The sequence below is a fragment of the Xenopus laevis genome, chromosome 7S (assembly GCF_017654675.1).
Source record: "Xenopus laevis strain J_2021 chromosome 7S, Xenopus_laevis_v10.1, whole genome shotgun sequence".
In the NCBI taxonomy this organism is placed as follows: domain Eukaryota; kingdom Metazoa; phylum Chordata; class Amphibia; order Anura; family Pipidae; genus Xenopus; species Xenopus laevis.
Window position 1 is genome coordinate 10,522,941 of NC_054384.1, and position 25,167 is coordinate 10,548,107.

Consider the following 25,167-nt stretch of genomic DNA (forward strand, 5'->3'; position numbering starts at 1 on the left):
GCAGCCCTCTTGTATGCAGCTGCAGCCTCACCCCAGAGCCATGGAAGTGCAATATTTTGTGCAACATCTGAGTTACACCGCAGGAGGATTTCATAGTAATGTGGCAGCCATCTGTGTTTGAGCACTCAGTGTTCTGTTACATTAGTCTCTATAGTATGCTTCTCTGCCAAGGTAACAGCATTATGGCAGCTCCCACGTACAATGGTGTTTTGCACTTGCAGTAATAAATACTCTAATGCTTACTGACGTTTAAAGGGCAAATGAACCTAAAACACATTTATAGTTGCAACTTTTTAACTTATGAGCAGAACAAGCAGAACACAATGGACCTGAATTATTGTTTTTTATGATTGTTAAATGCCGGACCCACAAGGATTAAAAACCAGACTTTCGTGTCCTTGTAAATCACCCACTGATGTCCCCGCCAGCTCAGTAAGTCGTGAAAACAAGGGCAGGGGAGGCCGAATAGCTGGGAACGAAGGTGTCGGGGAATCGGATGAGACAGTTATTTGGAGCAGCAGTTACGCAGGGGAAATTACCTGCCATGAATTAGGGGTAAAATCATACGACACTTTAATGAAGTGCCAGAAATTGTAGCCTTGTACTGAGGCCGCTGTGTTTAGGGGTTATTCTCCCACAAAAATGGACGGGCACATCTATTCTGTATCATGTATCATGTATCATGTATCATGCACTTTAGCTGCTTTCCCACAAGAACAATATAGTGATTGAATGTTGGATGTACAGTATATACTTGCCTGTCCAGGGCTGAATACAGTTACACAGTAGAAGGGAGAAACCCTTCCTGTAATTCTGAGCTTTCTGGATAATGGGTTTCCAGATAGTGGATTCCATATATTCAATATTCCCAAAGCAGGAGACAACAGGAAGGAAATTTTCTCCCCAGCCGTTGGTCTTGAATTTGATTTATCAGTTTGATTCCTTCTTCTTCTGTGCATGTGTTTGTTGTGATTGTGTGTTCACACTTGGGATGCTTGGCAGTCCCCCTCTTGCCATAGACTATTCTATCCGTCTGATACATGTCTGGATGGTTTTTAGCCATATATTGATGAGGCAGACTATTGATTGGGTCTACACATGGGCTAATAAGCCGCTGGCTCAGTCTGCAAGGGCCTCATCCCACGATTGGAAGATCCAGGAGGTGTATGTAGTGTTATTGTACCCAAATTGCACACAAGAGTAGGGCAGATGTTGATCACAGGGGTCTGTTGCTTTGGTCACATGCTTGGGCACGAGTCCCGCTAATTCTGTCAAGACCGGCCGAGTAGCGGCCATAAGGAAATAATAATCTTTTAATCCTGTTAAGAACAAGAAATGGTTTGCATTTGGTTGAGCAGAATGTGAGAAGACCTATCCATGACACGGGCTGCGGAAATCCCTGCAAAACAAAACCAAAGGTGTTTATAGTAGGGATGCACCGAATCCAGGATTCGGTTCGGGATTCGGCCAGGATTCTGCCTTTTTCAGCAGGATTTGGCCGAATCCTTCTGCCCGGCCAAATCGAATCCTAATTTGCATATTCAAATTAGGGGAGGGAAATCACGTGACTTTTTGTCACAAAACATGGAAGTAAAAAAATGTTTTCCCCTTCCCACCCTTAATTTGCATATGCAAATTAGGATTCGGTTCGGTATTTGGCTGAATCCAAAATAGTGTCGACTAAGTGAACATCTTGTGTATATGCCTATGGGGCAATTGCTAACTCCTGGTGCAATTTTCCTTTTAAAGGGAATGCCAACCCCAACAAAAATGTTTTATGCATAACAAAAGAAAACATATTTCTAAGCAATAAACCTTCATTCCATTTTGTCTATGGTGTTCAAGTTATTGGTACAGGCATGGGACCTGTTATCCAGAATGCTCGGGACCTGGGGGTTTCTGGATAAGGGACCTTTCCATAATTTGGATCCTCTAGAAAATCGTGTAAACATTAATTAAACCCAATAGGCTGGTTTTGCCTCCAATAAGGATTAATTATATTTTAATCTGGATCAAGTACAAGATACTGTTTTATTATTACAGAGAAAAAGGAAATAATTTTTAGATTTGGATAAAATGGAGTCTATGGGAGACGGCCTTTCTGTAATTCGGAGCTTTCTGGATAATGGGGTTCCGGATAACGGAACCCATACCTGTATATGTATTGTTAATGAAAGCAGCGTGTGTCTTTTCTCTGCCCTGGTGGCTCACATACAATGTAAGACAAGGCAGCCCATTAACAGACCTGACTTTGCTGCTGGGGGACTTAAACTGCCCATTGACGCAAAGATAAAGTTGCATGAAAATTCGTTTTGTATGGTTTTCAGATTGTGTGTGGATTGTCTCGATATTTTTTGTACCATGGCGATAGGTCGTTTAATCAATTGGACAGGTTAGAAGATTTCTGTCGGCTAATGATAATATCTCTGCATGTATTGCCTGTCTGACCTTATCAATGGGAAACTGTCACTTCTATCTGTCAGACATAACTTTCCTTCCCATAGGCCAGAACATCGGCTGATCTGTTCTTTTCTACTTTATTTCATCTGAATGGTTAGTGGCAGGTCGGGAGACAGGGCCGTGCAATTGTTTGTACAATAAGAGGCTAAAATCTGCACGTCTATGGCCAGCTTAAAACTTCTGCGACATCGTTAAACATCCAAGGAGTTAATTAAATGCTGCTTTCAATAACAAAGGTTTTTACATATAATAAATCAAAAATAAAAGCATCAATAATATTTAATAAATGTGTATTGGGAAGTTGCTTAGAATTATGTTTTCTTTTAATAGGCCACATTTTCATTTTGCGGTTGACTTGCCCTTTAGGGTAAGGCCACACGAGGAGATTCGGGGAGATTTTGTCGCCTGGCGACTAATCGCCTTGTCTTCTTAGCGACTATCTCCCCGAACTGCCTCAGCGTGTTTTCCCATAAGCTACAATGAAAAGTCGCCTGCGCTAATGCACACGCGGCGATCACTGAGGCAACTTTGGGCGACTATTGAAAACGCATCGCCGCGTGTGCATTAGCGCAGGCGACTTTTCATTGTAGCTTATGGGAAAACACGCTGAGGCAGTTCGGGGAGATAGTCGCTCAGAAGACGAGGCAATTAGTCGCCAGGCGACAAAATCTCCCCGAATCTCCTCGTGTGGCCTTACCCTTAGGGTCAGGGCACACAGGCAGATTAGTGGAGATTAGTCGCCCGGGGACAAATCTCCTCTTCTTCGGAGCGACTAATCTCCCCGAACTGCCTTTCCGCTGGCCAAAATGAAAATCGCCGGCGGGATGGCACTCGGAGCAATTCTTTTTCCAAAGTTGCCCGAAGTTTCCTCGTGAGGGAATTTCGGGCGACTTCAGAAAACAAATCACTCTGAGTGCCACTGCCATCCCATCCCGATTTTAATTTTAGCCAGCGGGAAGGCAGTGGAGGCAGTTCGAGGAGATTAGTCGCCCCGAAGAAGAGGAGATTTGTCGCCGGGCAACTAATCTCCATGAATCTGCCCGTGTGCCCTGACCCTTAATTCTCTGTCTCAAAATCTTCTTGCTTTTTCAGGATTTAAGCTGAAATACATCAAGTCTTCTTGTTTTCTCCTAAAAAAATGCGTAGCTGCTCTGTGGGTGCTTTGCGCCAAGGTTACCAAGACTGCAGCTGCAGGGGTCGGGCGAGCAGGCTGCACAGTTTATGTGTCATGCCCAATCCAGCATAAGGGCAACTCTCACTGCTTGGAAGTTACAGTAAGGGTTTATACGGGCGACTGGCACAGACTGCTGATTTAACATAGATGTCGAGGTTGAAAAAAGACACGCACAACAAGCCTTACATTAGCCAGACCCCATTCCCATGTAATGTCGATTCTCTATGGAATATAAGCAAGCTACGTTGTTTAACTGGCTCTCTGAAAGTAAACAGCTCACACTTATTGCCAGGAGCATGTGGTAACGATAACACTTTATAAAATACATTGTATTTATAGTGTCTGACACACTCACGCATAAAACATTAGAGAAAGAAAATGTGTCCAAATGTTTTTTTCGCTACGTAAAAGCCGATGCGTCACTTGATCACTTATGGCGCTTTAAAGGGGTTGTTTACCTTTGAGTTAACTTTTAGTATGATGCAGAGAGGGATATTCTGAGATAATTAGCCATTGGTTTTCATTTTTTATTATTTGTGGCTTTTGAGTTATTTAGCTTTTTATTCAGCAGCTCTCCAGTTTGCAGTTTCAGCAATCTTGTTGCTAGGGTCCAAATGACCCTAGTAACCATGCATTGATTTGAATAAGAGACTGGAATATAAATAGGAGAGGCCTGAATAGAAAGAGGATTAATAAAAAGTAGCAATAGCAATAAGTTGGTTATTTATTAAAATCCGATTGCCAAAAATCAAAACAAATCATGTTTTTTTTTTACTATTAAATCCGAATTTTTCAGGATTTATTATACCCCAAGGATGTAAAAATTCAGAATACGAAAATCCGGCATCTCAGAACTGGCGAGGTTGCATATGAGTCAATGGGAGACGTCCTGAAGATTTTTTATTCTGCACTTGGTTTTGCGCAGTTTTCAGGTGGAAAATCCGAAAAATTCGTAATATTTGTTTTTCTTCATGATTTTTTCGAATGTTTTTCCCTGCACACTAAATGCTCGGGAAAATGTATTGGTAAATAAGAGGAAAAAACCTGTGCGAATTTGGTAGGAGTAGTTTTCAGAAAATAAGGAGATAAATTTGGACTTTGATAAATGGGCCTCTATATGTGCAGCTTTACAAAACGTTTGTTTTTAGATGGGATCAGTGACCCCCCATTTAAAAGTTGGAAAGCGTCAGTAGAAAAAAGGCCAATTTCGTGGAATAATCTGAAGATTTCGCGATTTTCAGGCAAAAATCAGAAAAAAAGTTTTTGGGTGGAAAATCCGAAAAATTCGTACTATTCGTTTTTTTAAACAATTTTTCCAGGTGTTTTTCCAGCACAGGAAATGTTTGGGAAAATGTATTGATAAATAAGGGGAAAAACCCTGTGCGGATTTGGAAAATAATGAGATAAATTCGGACTTTGATAAATGGGCCTGTATATGTGTAGCTTTACAAAACGTTTGTTTTTAGATGGGATCAGTGACCCCCCATTTAAAAGCTGGAAAGAGTCAGAAGAAAAAAGGCCAAATTCGTGGAATAATCTGAAGATTTTGTGGTTTTCAGGCAAAAATCTGAAAAAAAGTTTTTGGGTGGAAAATCCGAAAAATTCGTACTATTCGTTTTTTTAAACAATTTGTTCCGGTGTTTTTCCCGCACAGGAAATGTTTGGGAAAATGTATTGATAAATAAGGGGAAAAAATCTGTGCGGATTTGGAAAATAATGAGATAAATTCGGACTTTTTTAAATGGGCCTCTATATGTGTAGCTTTACAAAGCGTTTATTTTTAGATGGGTCAGTGACCCCCCATTTGAAAGCTGGAAAGAGTCAGAAGAAAAAAGGCCAATAATTCAAAAACTAATAAATAATGAAGACCAATTGAAAAGTTTACTTAAAGGTGAACCACCCCTTTAGGGCAGAGACCCTTGTAGAGATTCGGGAAGATTAGTCGCCCGGTGACAAATCGCCTCTTCTTCGGGTGACTAATATCTCCGAGCTGCCTTTCCGCTGGCTAGAATCTAAATCGCCAGCGGGATGGCACTCGGAGCACTTCATTTTCCGAAGTCACCTGAAGCTGCTTCTAACTTCGGACGACTTCGGAAAACAAAGCACTCTGAGTGCTTCGGGCGACTTCGGAAAACAAAGCGCTCCGAGTGCCATCCCGCCGGCGATTTAGATTCTAGCCAGCGGGAAGGCAGTTCGGGGAGATTAGTTGCCCAAAGAAGAAGCGATTTGTCGCCGGGCGATAAATCTCCCCTTAAAGGGGAACGCCACCCAAATGAGAATTCTAAGCAGCTTTCCAATATACGCTAATTGAAACATTTTGGTTTGTAAGTTTAACGGACCCCCGAGTGTGTTGGTGGAGGATTCCAGTGCTATGAAGGCACTTGTGAAATAGGTTGTTAGTCAAGTTATTCCTGTGTGATTACAGGTCAATCAATCAGTTGATCAGCCATGGGACATTTTAAAGACCTCTGAACCCTCAACTTTTCCTGCTATGCCCAAGGGAATATCAATGCTGGTATTTTTGCTTTATCCCTCATTGGAAGCTTGTGACAATGGCAGGGAAGGTGAAGCTGAAACTGCAAGCTCTATAATCATATATTTTCAATAACAAGGGAAAATCTATATTAAAGGGGTGGTTTACCTTTAGATAAAGTCTTTGGTATGTATATAGAATGGCTAATTCTAAGCAACATTTCAATTGGTTCTTTTTTAGTTCTTTGCCGCCTTCTGACTGATTTCCAGCTTTCAAATGGGGTCACAGACCCCCATCTAAAAAAAACAAATGCTTAGTACGGATACAAATGTATTTTTATTGCTACTTTTTATTATTTGTCTTTCTATTCTGAGCCTCTCCATATTCCAGTCTCTTATTCAAATCAATGCATGGTTACTAGTGTTATTTGGACCTATATTGCTGAAATTGCAAACTGGAGAGCTGCTGAATAAAAAGCTAAATAACTCAAAGGCCACAAATATGAAAACCAATAGCAAATTGCCTCCGAATAACGCTCTCTACATCATACTAGAAGTTAATTTAAAGGTGAACAACCTCTTTTATAACCGCATGGGCATTATATATGGCATGTTACTGCTTCGGGGGCCATACAGATCAGACTTGGGTACTACAGGCAGGCTACACAGCGTGGAGCTTGGCTTGTAGATTATGAGTAAGAATGGAAAAGGTATTTATGTTTGGCCTGCAGTAAGGAAAGGTCTTAGGTTTCTTCTGGCAGGGGAGAGGAGAGACAGCAGCCTCCAGGCCCATATTCACTTCTAGCAAGTACACAATGGAATTCGGGGAGGCTGGAGGGTGAGAAATTGCTGAAATGTATTTATGAGGTGCGAACTAAGAACTTCATCTTCTGGTGCAGAGCGATGTACGTGTATGGGTTAAAGAGTAAGGGCAGAGACACACACTCAGATTCGGGGAGATTAGTTGGGCCAGCGACAAATCTCCTCTTCTTCAAGACGACTTATCTCCCCGAACTGCCTCCCGCCGGCTAGAATGTAAATCGCCGGCAGGATGGCACTCGGAGCGCTTCGATTTCCAAAGTCGCCCGAAGTTGCCTCACGAGGAAACTTTGGGCGACTTCGGAAAACGAAGTAATTCAAGTGCCATCCTGCTGGCGATTTACATTCTAGTCGGCGGGAGGCAGTTCGGGGAGATAAGTCGCCCCCCAGAGAAGAGGCGATTATTAGGCAACTAAATCTCCACAAATCTGAGTGTGTGTCTCTGCCCTAAGGGGTCCTGAAAATTAAATCTTTTATGTTTTGGCGGCACTATAATCAGAAACTAAAAATGTATAACTTATTTTACCACTTGACTGATAACAATGAGTGGGACTTTGGATTCAAGCCCCTCCATTTGGCAGGCTTCTCTTTGCCTCTATGTATTAACTCCTGAGGCTGTGGGTGCGTCCTTGGGTGGGGGTTAACACTGGTCACTCATTTAATCCAGGTTTTGGTCCTGGTTACACAATCAGATCAGCCATGCTTGGCCTACCACTTGGGTGGTCATAGCAGAATTTGGCAGCTTTGCCAAACAAACAGGTTTTCTTGGTCTCGGCTCCAAAGCTGCCCATACACAAGCGGATTTTGGTTGCTGATTCAGCTTCTTTTGATGGATATTTGCATTCCTCTGAATCTTCTTGAACTCTCAAATAACAAGAGCAGGGTTTGAGGGGGCAACCACAATGGACCGCTAGCCTCCTTCCTTTCATGAATTGTAGGCTTATTAATGGAACGACCACAAAAGAAATTCCATTGTCTCGCGGCTTTATTGGCTTTTATTGTGTCTATGTTTGTAGGTAAATAGAGGCAATAAATATGGACTCTTGTAGAACCTGAAAAGCTTTTTAAAACAGGAGTGGTGCTGGAGGGACTGTGTGTGCTTTGATGTTATTGGGGGCTTTTGGAATGTTTTTGGGTTTGACCAATAAATAAGGAATCTTATATGGCCTTTGGTTCCCATTAATATTCTGTATAACCTGCTGAACCAGAGTTGGACATATCATTGGGCAGGTTTTTCCATGTTTAGTAGATCATGGTCATCATGCTGGATACCATCAGCTCAGCATTAACTCCATACTCTTTGGACCTTCCAAGCCTTGTTGTTTACCACTCAATTATATCCTTCTGCGAGGCTGTACTACTAGAGGCCCTTGGTATGGGATGAGGCCTCAAAGAAATGTCAAGGTGCTCCACGGATGTCTTTATTGACACGATTATTTATTATTATTATTATTATTATTATTATTATTATACAGCCCATTAACATGTGGATAAACCAATGACATTAGTGGTTGTTTCTGCTCAAGTCCTCTATGGAGGTCCATCATGTTTTTAGGCCCATTTTAGATAATAAGCTTATAGATACAGGAAACCAATTCTGTACCATGTATATGTAATTCAGTAATAGAATATCTAGTTCACTCCCCAAATCTTTAAGCCATAAGTTGGCCATACATACAAAGAGCCCCTTGTTTGGCGAAGTTGCCATACGAGTGGATCTCTCCCCAATTTGCCCATGTTGAGGTGGGTGATTTTGGGCTGATCTGATTGTGGGCCCCAAAGACCAATAATCGGATCACAATGAGAAGAATACAGGCGTTCTTATTAACGAACCAATGCGGTCCTCGATCTGACGGGATTTTTAAACCTTCCCAATTGACATCTGGCCAACTTTCGGACATATATTTTTTAAGGAAGGCTGTTGGACGGCCCCATACACTGCCCAATAAGCTTCTGACTTAATCTGTCGGTTTATAATGGCCACCTTTATTGACCTTCTAGCTGGGCTGTTATGTGTTTGTAGGAGAGCAAGGATCTTAAGTGGTCCTCCTACACCAATCTGAAGCCCTACAGTTGGGGACCTACTGGCCTAAAGCATGCAATAACCTGAGAGGTACAGTTCTTCTAGATCTATATAATCTTCTTTAGTGGCATGTATACCTACTTAGAGTAGAGTAGACATATGGGGGCAGATACAGCCAGCGAAAATTCGCTAACCAGCAAAAATTCGCCAACGTCGCTTCGCACAACACTTCGATAGGTGCAAATGCGCTCAGACAATGCCAGTTCACTAATATGCGGAGCTTCGTCCTGGGCGTAGAACTCTGGCGACTTTTGGCGGGAATTTCAAAGCGAAGATGCAAAAGCGTTCATGTATGGATGTCTTTATTGTCAATGTTGGTTCAAATACTTAACATTTCTGCTGTTAAACCACATGTCCAGGGAACCATATTAAATACAATAGAGTTATTTAATGCCCTACACATGAGCCCACTGTAAAGTTAATTTTCTATATATTGGAAAATAAATGGGGGAGTCTGGTTACAAAAAAAAAATAAAAAATTTAGGACTTTTGCAGGAAAATTCGCCAGTGTTGTTTGAACATTGATGCATTTTCGGCTCACAGAATATAATGTAAGTGACAGAAGATTGAGGAAGATCTAGCTACTCCATTGCACTTTGCTTGGTCTGAGCTGGCGAAGGCAAGTCTGGCGAAAGAGGTAACGCTCAGTAAAATCTGCATTTTAGTGAATTTGCGCAGTTACGTCCGTTTGCCAGAGCGATAAATATGTGAATGACCGATAGCGACGGTCTCTATCGCTAGAGAATTGCGCCTGCGCTCATTAGTAAATTGTCGATGCCCCTTTCGGGCGGAAATGCTAGCGAATTGTCGCCAGCGTTAGCCACTTTGCCCTTTAGTAAATCTGCCCCTTAGGGTAAGGGCACACTGGCGATTCATATTTTCCAAAGTCGCCTGAAGTTTCCTCGTGAGGCAACTTCGGAAAACGAATTGCCGCGTGTGATTAGCCAGCTCAGAGTGAGGGAAGGCATTCGGGGTCGCCGCAAAGTCGAGGCGATTAGTTGCCAGACGACTAAATCTCCCCTAATTGCCCAGTGTGCCCTTACCCTTAGAGTCTTGGCTTGATAATATCAGGGAGTTGTCCGGTCCTGCTTTATTGCTAACAAAGTAGTAAAAGTATCATTATAGCTCTCCCGCCTCTGTGCTCATATTGTAGTAAATGTATCATAGTGCCCATCCCAGCTCCACACTTAAACACTCGTGTAGAGACGAAGTGGGGAACACAATGCCGAAATCCTATTGACACAGGGAGCTTACAAAAGCCAACTCTCCAGAGACGAAGTGCAAACACATCCACCTGGGCAGTAACATTCCACAACGTTTCTTCTTTTCACCTTTTTATAAAAGAGGCTTTTGACTATTGTAACACACGGGCCTTTGTGCCTTTTGTGGCAGTTTGCTGGAGCATGTTGTGTGTTTGTGGAGGTGTATGTGTGTGTGTGTGTGCTTAGCGGTTGGAATGTGTTCTTACAATTACAATGAATTGGCTCTTTTCTCCGGGTAGTAATGTTAGTCTGAGGCTTAAATATAAACATGTGCTCTCCGTGTATCCCTGGATCTCGCATTCCTACAACCGGGCTCTATGGGAGTTTGTAAGGACTGATTTATCAAAGTTCCAATTTTGAATTTGTTTTTGCATTAAAATTCTCAAATTCGAGTTTTGAAAACTTGAATTTGTAGGGAAAAAAAACTTGAAAACCTCGAATGTAAAAACTGGACATCTGAAAACTGTAGAAGTCAACGGGAGTTGTCCTAGGCCAAAGTTCCATTTGAGTTTTCGGAAATGTTTTGACAGTTGGACCATCGAAAATAATGAGTAGGATAAGAATTTATAGCATTACTCATTATTATTGAGTTTTTTATATCCAAAAAAGCGCAGTTTATTTTAATTAAAAATTTAAATTGTTTTAAAAATTTGATACAATTTGTCATTGTTATTACCCTTTATTATATAGAGGGTTCTGATATCCAGAATTCCCAGGACCTGGGGTTTTCCAGATAACAGATCTTTCCTTAATTTGGATCTTCATAGGTCTACTAGGAAATCATATAAACATTAAATAAACCCAATAGGCTGGTTTTGCCTCCAATAAGGATTAATTATATCTTAGTTGGGATCAAGTACAAGCGACTGTTTTATTATTACAGAGAAAAAGGAAATCATTTTAAAAAATGTGGATTATTTGGATAAAATGGAGTCTATGGAATACGGCCTTTCTATAATTTGGAGCTTTCTGGATAACAGGTTTCCAGATAACGGATCCCATAGTTCCAGCACATAATACAGACATTGTGGGGCAGATTTATCACGGGTCAAATTTCTAATTTGAAAAACGTCGAAATTCGAATTCAGAAAGACCAACCGAAATTAAATTTAAATTAAATAAAATTAAAGGTTTTTCTGTCCGAATAGGTCAGTTTTCGATCGAATAGTTCAGTTTTCGAATCATACGAATCGAAGCAATAGCGCATTGGAATCGTACGATTCAAAGTTTTTCCCAAAGTCCACCAATTGACTCCAAATGGGTTCTAGGAGGTCCCCCATAGGCTAAAACAGCAATTTGGCAGGTTTTAGTTGGCGAATGGTTGAATTTGAATTTTTAAAGAGACAGTACATGATACATTTTTTTTTTCAAATTTGTATTGAATTTAGACTATTCCCTAGTCAAAGTACACAGAAATTAGCTCGAAATTGGATTTTTTTAAATTCTTTTGATAATTCTGCCCCTAAATATCATTTACATCAGTCCCTGACTCAGTGGAGCTTACAATTTAATAGCTGCTCTTCTAGGCACTGGGCAGAAATGCCAATATCACCATCCCACCCTGTAAATTGTGCAACTTTTCCTCCCCAAGAACAAGGGACATTATCTTGACCATCTTTGATTTTTGATTTCAGGGGAAAGAAATCTTTTAATTAAAATATAAGCTGTTTAATAAGATTGGATTCAGAAGTGTGAGAGGGTTAAACGCGGAGCTGTTTGTACAAGACATGGGAATATGTAGCTGTGCTGCAATAGAATAATCCATTTCTTCTTCTTTTTTGTCATTTTGTGGGGCCCCGCTAAGTTTTGTGTTGAGTGAGAAAGAAAACCTTCTCGGTCCCAGCCTCAGACTATTGGCACAAGCCGTAAATACGTCTTTATGGAAGCAGCAAGTTTCGGCAGGCGTTTGTATAAAGGGAATGTTTGTGTAAGAGTTGTTTTTATAGGCCAATGTTTATTTAAGTTTTCAGTCGTAATGGGAGAGGATTTTTTTTTTTTATGGGAGGCAGTGGTCCCCCCCTTTTAATTTTAAAAAATGTACTTTTTAAATAAAAATAAATTTGGGATCTGGAGGTGCCACGGGGTTTATAATCGTTAAAGTCGACGCACGTGAGTTTTGTAAAGTCTGGGTTTAATCACTGCTTAATTTCCTAAAAAGGATCTTTTTTTTTTCCAGCTCCCTTTTTGTATTTGTTTTGGCAAATTTAAATATATTTTTCTTCGAGCGATTTCTGGCGTCCGGGCCTCATTTTTAAATACGGCTGCCGAGGTTCTCTCCGCCCTGAGCAATTAGTATTAATACAACTGTATCGTGATTGTAAAACAAGAAATAGATGCAAATGTAAGTGGAATGTGGGTTGCACAGAAGACAAGACTCCATGGAAAGCAACGTAGGGTACATGGGAAAACAATGTATGTGTCACGGGAATCTGGGAAGGAGTATCGGGGTCCCGATCTGGAGAGTTGTACTGTATAAATCAAGGACTGATATCATCCAAATACCAATAATGGCTGCACAGGGGCCCCAGTAATGCTGGGCTCACAGTGCACAGAATCTCTTCTGATGGAGGCTGGTGGTAAAAATATTCTGCACCATGCTCACTATTAAAGGGCACCCAAAAACTGTTTGTTCCATAATGACAGAAAATGGAATTCTAAGCAACTTTCCATTATACGGTCATGAATGTGCTTGCGAAGGAAAGCAGCATTTGTTTATCCCTTTCTGTTCTCTGCTCCAGACGTCAGTTCTCCTCCGTGTCCATCAGCTGGCCTCGGCAACATTGGTTCGGGAGTCATAGGCAGCAGTGCAGCCAGACAGATAATCAATCGTAAAAATGTGTAATTAATGCACATTTGGAAGGTTTTCTTTAACCACGCAGGAAACATTTTAATGATCAAGCTAACTAAAGGGGCATGGTAAGATCCGTTATGGACGGAGAGCTTGGGTACCTGCTCAGGATTTCGATGGAGCTGTTGAATGCCGGTTCATGGATATAATTCGATGCACATAAGTACAACTCCCTGGGCAGAACGGGCTATGCCAATAGATGTCGCTGGGCATTTCAAGAAAAATAAATCCATAAAGCCTACTTGTAAACTGGGTGTGAATAGAAACAATGGAAGCCACAGTCCTGTAAAGCACACTAAGGAGCATGGCACTCAACGCTTTTTGGTTTCTAGCTTGGGAGTAGGACAGGGTGCAAAACGCTTGTTAATACCCAAAGTCTACTTTGGCAGGTCAACTTGATTACCAAATGATGTAGGGGTACCTGCCAGATCCATCTTGGTGGGCCTAGGACAATCAACCCTTTCTTATTTCCACCACTATTCTAATTGACACCTACTGTCTACTTGTTGTACGGTGGACCTTCCATGTCAGGACTCCTTCTATCACTGCTCCATGTGCAGCAGCCAGGGCCCTTTCAATTATTAGTGGAGACGTGGTCACAATACCTCTGCCTGCGTGCAAAATGCCCCTTAGGCGTCAATGGCAGAAAGAGCCCAACTCTGGGAAAATAAGCAATGGCATCTAAGGTTAGAGGGGTTCCAGCTCTGTTATAAAGTGAGCTCTGTCTAGTAAATACCAGAAGCAAAATAAGTATTTATTCATCCCTTCTTGGCATTCTGCTCACATATTTTCCCTGCGTACCTGGGGACGTTCAACCTGAGCCTCAACCATTTTAACCCATAGAAATCAGCGTTAAATGGCTGACTGTTGATATTCTCTGCACTGCCTGTTCTGACTCCAGGAAACAAGGCAGCAGAAGATTATTAGCAGACCTGGAGGAGAGCTGACTGCTGCTACTTTGTTTTGCACCCTAGTGTGTATGAATATTATAGGGGCGTTAGATCATACCTCCCAAATGTCCCGTTTTAATGTGGGACTGTCCCGATTTTGACAGCTCAACCTGCAGTTTACTGAAATGTTTCCGACTTTCTCTTTGATCTCCTGCACTGAACAGCCAGAAAAAGATACAACGTTTCTAAAACTTAATTGGCTTTTGGCAGAGAGTCCAGAATAGTGGCAGGTGCACTTAGGTCATTTTGTATCAATTTAAGATAAGCAAAGAAACAATTGTAACAATTTAAGATAAGCAAGTCTCTTGGGAAAACGGTGACTTCATTAGCAAAACTGTAATAAGACATAAAAAAAACCTGATCCTAAAATGTGTTCAAACTTTCCATAACCTGCCAAATTTTGTAAAATGGATGTGGTAATTAGGGGGTGTGATCATAAAATGGGCGTGGCCAATTTTTTTTTTTTGCCACACATTTTTTGTCCCTCTTTCTATTTTCAAAATGTTGGGAAGTATGACTTAGATTGTAAGCTTCACCAAGGCAGGGACTGCTGGAGAATAGGCTGGCTCTATATAAATACAGATTTAGGATTCAGGGCGCTTGTCTCCAGTAGGGATGCACTGAATCCACTATTTTGGATTCGGCCGAAGCCCCGAATCCTTTGCGAAAGATTTGGCCGAATACCGAACCGAATTTGCAAATGCAAATTAAGGGTGGGAAGGGGAAACCATTTTTTACTTCCTTGTTTTGTGACAAAAAGTCATGAGATTTCCTTCCCTCCCCTAATTTGCATATGCAAATTAGGATATAGATTCGGTTCGGCCAGGCAGAAGGATTTGGCCGAATCCGAATCCTGCTAAAAAAAAGGCCAAATCTTGGCTGAATCCCAAACCGAATTCTGGATTTGGTGAATCCCTAGTCTCCAGTGTGATTTTTAGCTCAGTGGCCAAGCAACAAAATTAGTAAAGGGGCACTGGAATTGCCCCCGTGTGCCATTGCCCCTATGCTGGCACAAAGGGGACTGCGTTTCTCTGCACACACGAGAAGCTGGATCCTTCATCCTCCCGGTGGTGGTGGGGGGAGAGTTTGGCTTTGCAGCTGTAAAAACACTGGAAGAACCTACAGCAGTTTTCGCACTTTCTCTGCAAACAAGAGCCCACAGAACTTGAAAAGACCATTCCATTTGCAGAGATGTAGGGTCCAGCCCAGGAAAGCGAGCAGCCGTCGCACGCAGCTCCAGGCACATTTAAGAACACAGGGCTTTTTTTTTTCTTTTTGCCAGCAGCAGATTTGCAAAGATTTGAATATGGATTTTTCTCTGACCACATGCTGCAGGATTTATAGGCTTTCTGAAGGATTCACTGCTTTATATTGCATTATAAGTCCTGGCTATTTCCTTGACGACAGGGGAGCTTTAAAGTGGCCATAGACGCACCGATAATATCGTGCAAAAAACAAATTTTCGTACACTATCCGGTGTGTGTATGGTGGGAGACGAGCCAACCTATATCTGCAGAAGAAGAAGAAGGTTGGCTCGTTGATTGGGTGTCTTTGAAGACAACCAAACATCGAAGGCAAACAAATCTTCGTACGATATTCGGTGCGTGTATGGTGGGAAACGAGCCAACTGATATTGGCAGAAGACTTGGATATCGGTCGGCTCGTTGATCGGGTTGGGTGGAAAATTATGATCGGGTGCCTTTGAAGGAACCTGAACATGCGCCAATGTTAGTGCTATACATATACAGATATATATATATATATATATAGATTCAGCTCTACACGTGTGTATTGAAACGAACGATCTTTCTTGGAAACATCTCCATCCATGAAAGATTGTAATTGTAACATCTATGGCCACCTTTAATGGTTTGCTCGGGCAGGTCTTCTCTATTGGCCACACTTGCTGGCTCCCTCCCACACTCGGTAGTTCCTCAAGTTCTTTTGGGGTTGAAAGCACCTGCCCCTACGTAATTATTATGTGTATCTGTGTGTGTAGCGACCGCTGAATTGAGTGCAACTTCACCAGTCGACCAGATCTTCAGGTTTAGGGCCAAGTTTAAGGGGAATGCAGCATCTTAAAGTGGCCATACACGCACCAATATTATTGTACTAAACAATACTAAACCAGCTATCAAGGTCTCATGAATGTTGGAGACCCCTGATACTTCCCTGGCTCCATCTATCACCCCATTGCTGGTTATATTGATCATTGCAGAGATCTGAACCTGTCTGACGGAAATGCTGCATTTCCTCCTGATATGTGTCAAGTGTTAAAAAACAGGTTTGGAGAAAAAAAAAAAAAGAAGCAGAGGTCAGGGCTCATTTTCTTGGGAACAAGTTAAAATATTAGAAGCCAGCTGGAGGAGAACATCTACATTATTTCAAGAGTCAGAACCAGAGGACAGAGAAGGGAGGGAAACGAATGGGCTGTTACCGCATGTCTCTGCTAACGCTGCACATTGCATGTTTCTGGAGCAGTGGAATTTTTATTGTGGAGATGTGGTAAATCAGCCATGCTCGGGGTGGTTTGCTGGATTTCACCGGGCAGCAATGTAATGCCGCAATAAAACCAAACAGCGGTGCTGGGAGGTAATTGCATCTCAGTCTGCACTTTATTTGCAATTTTGAGGAATAATGCGCCTGTTTAACTCTCGTCCTGCCAGGGCGGCTCACAAAAGCAATTTGTTTGGCTCATTTAAACTGGTCTTTGGGTTTTTTTTAACCTTAGGTAGAAGTCCTGACACGACATTAAAATTGAAGCTGCGCAGATTTGCCTTTAAACGGATACTGCCCTGTATGTGCCAGCGTGTAGAAAATTCAACAGTTGTACAATTGTAAAAAAAAAACCTTTAAGGGTCACAATCCAGAAAACTTAACAATAAACTGGAATGTTTGTGCCTGTAAAGATTTATGGTATCCCTCATTACAGGTCAATAGAAAGCCTAGAGAGGAGTCACAGCTATGGAAAGTGCCATTTACAGCCATGTTTGTCTAGCCACACCCCCATTATGTCAAGCCACACCCACTGGACTTCTAGGCACCTGCCAATGCTGGCTTCTTATACAGGTATGGGACCTGTTATCCAGAATGCTTAGGACCTGGGGTTTTCTGGATAACTGATCTTTCTGTAATTTTCATACCTTGAAGGCCCCCATACACGGGCAGATAAAATCTGCCGACAGACCGAATCGTCAGTTTATTGGCCCATCTGATGGGCGTCCCTGATCAATATACGGGCTGGGTAAAAAAATCCTGTCGGATGGCGGCCGCATCTGTTTGTTGATGTGGTCCCGCGATCCAACTGCCCGTATCGCCTCCATTCTAGGGATGCACCGAATCCAGGATTCGGCCTTTTTCAGCAGGATTCGGATTCGGCTGAATCCTTCTGCCCGGCCGAACTGAATCCGAATCCTAATTTGTAGATGCAAATTAGGGACGGGGAGGGAAATTGTGCGACTTTTTGTCAGAAAAAAATACTTTCCACTTCCCACCCCTAATTTGCATATGCCTATGCAAATTAGGGTACAGATTTGGTTCGGTATTCTGCCAAATCTTTCAAGTAGGATTCGGGGGTTCGGCCGAATCCAAAATAGTGGATTCGGTGCATCCCTACTCCATTCTGTGATCCAAACGTTGGGCCCTAGTGCCCACGATCGGATCGGCCCGATATTGCCCAGCTATTGCCAAACGAGCGTATCTCCCTGTGTATGGCCTTTACTCTACTAGAAAATCATGTAAACATTAAATAAACCCAATAGGCTGGTTTTGCTTCCAATAAGGATTAATTATATCTTAGTTGGGATCAAGTACAAGATACTGTTTTATTATTACAGATTAAAAGGAAATCATCTTGAAAAATTTGGATTATTTCGATAAAATGAAGTCTATGGGAGACGACCTTTCAGTAATTCCGACCTTTCTGGATAACGGGTTTCCCGGATAACGGATCCCATACTTGTATAGGCATACATAACCAACTATGAGGCTTGAAGGAACTCCATTTTAAAGCTCACACAGACAGACCATAAGGCATTGTCTAGCCTAAAGAGCTTGCAATCAAAAGGGGTATAAATGAAGTTCTTCTTGTGGTTTAGCAGGGAATTATTGGCTGCAGTCTCTGTTAGTGGCTATGCTGATCTCTGCTGTCTCCTTTGCAGGTCTCCCGGGCAGGGAGCAGAACCCCGCAGTACCTGGGACCTCACATTGATACGTGCGGCTCATGCTTGCACTCAGCTGGACTCATGGGGATGTCCTTAGTGTGGCGTTCAGGGAAAGCAGGAGGAGGCGGCCACACTGACAGGATGCTGCTACTTGTGATATTTGCATTTCTTTTGGTCAGCCGAACGCTAGCCCGGCCGTCTTACAGCATGGTGGAGGATGCGACTCCTGAACCCGAAGGTAAGATGGGAAATGATTTCAGTTGTACCATCAATGTCATGATATCCATGTACCTGTAGTTGTTTAGCGATTGTTTCTTGATGCTTATTGGAGTGCTCACGGGATGATTGGGTTTTGCTGTAAAGTTTGACTTTAAATGGCCATCTGTATTGATCTGGAATTGTCAGCTTGTTATCCCACTGTTACTATAGGCACCATCTCTCCCTACTATACCTGCTATCCCACAGTCACTTCCCTTCCCAGAGACTATTATCCACTGTTACTATAGGCACCATCTCTCCCTACTATACCTGCTATCCCACAGTCACACTCCCTTCCCAGAGACTATTTTCCCACTGTTACTATAGGCACCATCTCTCCCTACTATACCTGCTATCCCACAGTCACACTCCCTTCCCAGAGACTATTATCCCACTGTTACTATAGACACCATCTCTCCCTACTATACCTGCTATCCCACAGTCACACTCCCTTCCCAGAGACTATTATCCACTGTTACTATAGACACCATCTCTCCCTACTATACCTGCTATCCCACAGTCACACTCCCTTCCCAGAGACTATTTTCCCACTGTTACTATAGACACCATCTTTCCCTACTATACCTACTATCCCACAGTCACACTCCCTTCCCAGAGACTATTATCCCACTACTACAGGGGTTCTTCCACGAATCAACAGCTTTTGTCCTCTGGGGCCACTCAGCATGCAGGACCCTAGGCAGTTACTCCAAAGATGGTTTACTAGCAGAGATTATTTCATGAGTTCCCATATTACTCACCCTTGATTTTGTCACACGCTGTAAATATATTTTCCTTCAGGCAATAGACAATACTGTGTTGTTAACTTTCCAGGTGAGAAAGTTTGAGCTCTGTTGCTCTTAGTGTTTTCCCCACCCCCTCTTTCTGAGGGCTTCGGTTGAACCCTCGCTTGAATGTCTGTGTGAAGGAAGAGCTAATGGTTTGCCCTGGAGGGATGTTTCATGAGGTCAGGCAATAGAAGTAGCTGCTGATATTTTACTGCCTTTTATCCCCATTCCTCAGGTCAGTCTGTCTGAGTGTAGTGACAAAGTATGGGAGTAATGCCACCCATCCTGTTTGTGTCACATCAATGTGGAACTACACCTCAATGACTTCAGTTCCCTTAGAGCAATAGAAAGGGGGTAGACAAATAGATAAACAACATTATGCCTTTGCTGCCAGTGTCTTCCTTAGATAAAGACTGGTATTCAATCCCACCCAACTTAACCTCATGTCAACCCACATATACTCTTTAAAGGGGAATCGTTGATCATTTGGGTATTGATGTATCCAAATAAAGTCCATGGAAAGGACGTTATATTTCCACCATGAAAATCAATCCCTGGAGAAGATGGCTGCTAATGCTATGGGTTTACCATTGATGGGAAGATAATAGTTGTCCTCAGCTGAGATCTTCAAGTTGTAGGTCTCCAACCCTCCTAATGCCATTAGTCCATACATTATTTGAGTTCTGGGTTATGATGGTACCAGTGAGGACATTCTTCTCCTGCCTAGTGATGATACTATTAGGGGGCAGAATGGAATAAATCAACGGGTGCCAGGTTTGGCCACGTTTGAAAGAAACCATGGCTTAGAGCAGGGGACCCCAAACTTTGTTTTTTATGAGTGAGCTACACTTGAATGTTAAAACTGTTGGGAAAACACACAAGCAAGAAAAAATTCCTTGGAGATGCCAAATAAGGGCAGTGATAGCCTAATTGATAACCCTGTGTGGACTCAACCTGAAGAACACTCTGTAAGAGTAAACTTGAATTTAAGTCAAAAATTTCACTTGGTTTTTACATTGAGGCCACTGAGAGCAACATCAATGGTAGTGGAGAGCAACATGTTGCACACGAGCCACTGGTTGTGGATCACTGGCTTAGAGGGTAAATAAAGTTGAGTGAACATTTAGGGGGTTATTTATCAAAGGTCGAATTTTAGAGTAATGTGTATTTTTAAAACTGTAATAAATTCTATTGTATTCACAATTTCGAATGGTATGTTATGTATAAAAAAATTTGAACGTCGATTCAATAGTCCCGATCCAAAAACTAGAATCAAATTCAAGTTGTTTTGCTCCAAAAAAAAAAAATCGACTTTTTTTGACGCGCAACATTTTTTTTCTCTCATTGGAGTCTATGGGGCATCATTTTTGTAGCTAAACTTGGCAAAAATTTGGCTCATCACTATTAACATCTTCAAAAAGTTCAAGGGACCCCTGCCATTGACTTCTACATCAACTCGGCAGGTTTTTGGTGGTGAATAGCCAAATTAAAACTGTTTCCAGGGTCGAGGTGTGATAAATCTCACATTCAAATTAAAATTATAGTTGATGGTTTTAAATTTGAATTTGTGAGTTTTTTTTGAAAATTCCAATTTGAAATTACCATTCAAGCCTAAAGGTGGCCATACACGGAGAGATCCGCTTGTTTGGCGATGATATTGGGCTGATCCGATCGTGGACCCTAGGGCCCAATGATCGGATCATAACGATTGGTAAACGGGCAGTTGGATGGTGGGACAACATCAACGAACAGATGCGATCCAATGGGATTTTTTTGTCCTGTCCAATCGACATCTGACCGAGTTTTGGCCAGATATAGATCGAGGAACCCCCACACACGGGACAATAAACTGCCGACTCAGTCTGTCGGCAGCTTTTATCTGCCCTTTAAGTTAATCTGCCCCTACATGTAACATCCATAATAAGTTTGCTGTAGAAGGTCAAAAAAAAAGGTTTGACCATTTTGAACTTCCACTTGTACAGGGACCTTATGGATAAATTACAATTAATATTTTCTCCACTTTAGTTACCCTTTAAGCCATGGTTTCTTTCAATACGAATATTTTTCTATTTTTTTTTTGCTGAAAATAAACATTGACATACAGAGGGCTATAGATTTCCTCTCTAGTGTGCCTTTAAGGGCAGAGACACACGGTCAGATTGTTTTCCGAAGTCGCCCTCTGCAACTTCGGGCGACTTTTGAAAACGAATTGCTCCGAGTGTCATCCCGCTGGCGATTTACATTCTAGCCGGCGGGAGGGCAGGGAAAGGTAGTTCGGGGAGATTGTAGCCCCGAAGAAGAGGAGATTTGTAGCCGGGTGACTAATCTCCCCGAATCTGACTGTGTGTTTCTGCCCTAAAGGATTGACGTCCTTTTTCTTTAGTAAGGACTTTAGAGGTGAATAGAAATTCCGTGGCACACAAAGGCGACAGATTCTGTAGCTTTATATGAAATGATATGCGCCTTAACAGAGCGGGGAATGTAAATATTTCTGCACCTAGGTCAGTGCTCCGTAGAATCCAAAGAATGCTGCCAATGTTACAACACGCTCGGTGCAGCAGAATGAACCGTAAAGCAGTTAAAAGATATTTTCTCATTTGTTCGGCAAAACATGGCAGCTTCTTGTTATTGCCACTGCTCAAGGTTTTCACTGTATAAAATACAGATGCACAAACTCCTGCCCTGTAAGGCAACAGTATTATTTCTTATTCCTTCTTCTATTCATCTTCCAGTCTTTGATTCACACCACTGCCTGGTTGCTGGGGTAAATTGTACCCTAGCAACCAATAGCTATTGGTATTTTCACCACCTGTGTTTTTGAATGGGCAAATACTGTGTACTGCCGATGCACCATAGCCCCTCATATGCTTCTGTTTATTGGAAAGTGCAACCAGTAGGCCCATGTATGGCTGCCTTCATATATATTCTGAGACAATTTGCAGTTGGTTTTCATTATTATTTGTTTTTTTTTAAGATTTTTATTCAGCAGCTCTCCAGTTTGCAATTTCCGTAATCTGGTTGCTATGGTCCATATTACCCTAGCAACCATGCATTGATTTGAAGAAGAGACTGGAATAGAAAAATGAGTAATAAAAAGTAGCAATAACAATAAATGTGTAGCCTTGCAGAGCATTTGTTTTTAGGTGATCCCCATTTGAAAGCTGGAAGAAGAAGGCAAATAATTAAACTATAAAAAAAAAATAATGGTGACCATTTGAAAAGTTGTTTTGAATTGGCCATTCCATAGCATACTAAAAGGGACATCAGATCGCTGACTCTTAGGGGGTTATTTATCAAAGTCCGAATCTATCTCAATATTTTCTGCTACAAACTCCGATCAAATCCGCTCTGGTTTTTTATTTATTATTACATTTTCCCGAAAATTTGCTTTGCGGTAAAAGATCTGATTTTCACGATCTTTTCGGATTTTCTCGTCCGATATGCAGGAATTTCAAGATTTTTTCAGAATTTTCACCCAGCGCACATCAAAAAATCATTGGGACTCTTCCCATTGACTTATATGCAACCTCGACTGGTCTGAGATGCCGGATTTTCAGATTTGGACTTTTCCATCCTCGGGGTTTAATAAATTCTGAAAGATTTGTGATTTTTTAAAAGTCTGATTTTATGAAAAAAATCACAAATTTTTCTTGATTTTTGCATTTGGAGTTTTTTAAATAACCCCCCCCCCCTTAGACACTTTTTGGGGTGAGACTCGTCTAGTATCACATGACTGGAGGAAGCAGAGAGGCACGTAGAAATGTGCAAACTGTAAAATGACAAGTAAATTTGATTTTCCCATGTAATGAGCATTGGTTTCGGGTACAAACTTTTTTTTGTCTGTGCCTGAAACCAATGTGCGTATTGGTGGAAAATTGGACATTTTTTACTGCAATGATAATGTCTATTTCAGGAAATATTACAAAATGCATACAGACATTTCATGTAGGAAAAGTATTTCAATTATTGTTATACTATTTTAGTTATTCTACTTCTTGTTTTTTTTTTTTGTTTTGTCAAGAATCAGCCGCTTTTAGCATTCAGCTTATGTGCATATAAGGAGGTAAACAGACAATAGTACTGCGGGTTCTTATTGTTTCTCAGAATTCTGGGGACTTGTCTGCCAGTGTCAGGCTCTCCCTTGGGTCTGGAGGCAGCGCTAGAGCCAGTGGGGTTGGATATACTTTGGGGGTGGTTGTTACTACAGGAGACAGAGAATTCTTACAATTGAAAGAGCACAAGATGTGTCTTTGTTTCCAGTAAAATAAAAGCCTAAAAATTGCCCCCTGAATTTCTGTTACTAGTATGGGACCTGTTATCCAGAATGCTCGGGACCTGGGTTTTCTGGATAACGGATATTTCCGTAATTTGGATCTTCATACCTTAAAGGAGAACTAAACCCCCTTTCTAATAAACCCCCCTTCCTGCTCCCCCCGTGCACAGGAGTAAATACCCCTTGTTGCAGAGTCAGCGCAGTAGAGCTCACGGGGGCCATCTTTAGCCGATTCGGTAATCTTAGTAAGGAAGCTCCATATCGGCACATGCGCAGTTGGAGCATTTTTCCGGTTCGCTACAACTGCGCATGCTCTGAAAGTGACGAAAATTACCAAAGCGCCGGAAGAAGACCCAAAGATTACCGAAGTGGCTGAAGATGGCCCCCTGTGAGCTCTGCTGACTGCAACAAGGGGTAATTACCGGCTTAGGGGTATTTACTTGTGTTAACTCCTGTGCTGTGGGAGCAGGGAGGGGGGCCTTTGGAGGGTAGGGGTTTTTATTAGAAAGAGGGTTTAGTTCTCCTTTAATTCTACTAGAAAATCACGTAAACATTAAATAAACCCAATAGTTTGGTTTTGCCTCCAATAAGGATTACTTATATCTTAGTTGGGATCAAGTACAAGCTACTGTTTTATTATTACAGAGAAAAAGGAAATCATTTTTACAATTTTGGATTATATGGATAAAATGGAGTCTATGGAGATGGCCTTTCCGTAATTCGGAGCTTTCTGGATAACGGGTTTCCGGATAACGGATCCCATACCTGTACTATAAAATAAGAGAGAAAAAATGAGCGCCTACCTGTGATATGTTACCCAAACGTTACCTTTATTGACCGTCACACCAATGGATGCTATGGATTTCTAAATGTTCATCTCCTCCCTTAAATGTCTGAACTAACATTTCTTCAGAACAGTGGTCCACAGGATTCTTTAGGCCTTTAGCCTCAGTAGCCCAAACACATGTGAAAATAAGGTCAGGCCACCACAACCCGATGGATACAATTGTCCTATATGTTCCTTTTGTTCCCCATCCAAAAATGATACTTAACCAGTAGAAAACCACAGCAGAGAGACCACGATTGGTCTTCATGCATTGTCTGCTGGGTCAATCAGGGGTATCCTTTAAAACAGTGATCCCCAGCCAATGGCTGTTGCTCACCAACCCCATGGATGTTGCTCCCAGGTGCTTAATTTTGAATTCCAGGCTTGGAGATAAGTTTTAGTTGCATAAAAACCTGATTTACTGCCAAATAAAGTCTCCTGTAGGCTGTCAGTCCACATAGGGACTACCAAATAGCCAATCACAGCCCTAAAGGTGGCCATACACAGGGAGAACCGCTCGTTTGGAAATATATATATATATATATATATATATATATATATATATATATATATATATATAAATGGAGCTGTACATTGTAGTGAAAGTACCTCTGGAAGGTTATTAGGAGGGCACCTCACAATTATATTGATGTCTCAATGGCGAGGATCTTGCCTGGACATGTTTGCTAGGGCTGCACTGTGACTGGCGGAGGCAATGGGCCCAGCCCTATATAAACAGCTTTATATAAACAGCCAGAGCTTGCACACTCAACTGCTCTTGCCTTACATTG

At 41.8% G+C, this 25,167-nt stretch overlaps 1 protein-coding gene across 4 annotated transcripts in view; it reads left to right on the forward strand.

Moving 5' to 3' along the window:
• fgfr2.S (fibroblast growth factor receptor 2 S homeolog) overlaps positions 1-25,167 on the forward strand; it is an 83,107-nt gene that overhangs the window by 12,597 nt on the left and 45,343 nt on the right. For all 4 annotated transcript variants that reach the window (XM_018227341.2, XM_018227340.2, XM_018227343.2 and 1 more), the window contains exon 2: positions 18,229-18,469. In XM_018227341.2, the coding sequence (XP_018082830.1) occupies positions 18,313-18,469 (157 nt within the window). In that variant the 5' untranslated portion in view covers positions 18,229-18,312. The remainder of the gene's footprint in view (positions 1-18,228; positions 18,470-25,167) is intronic.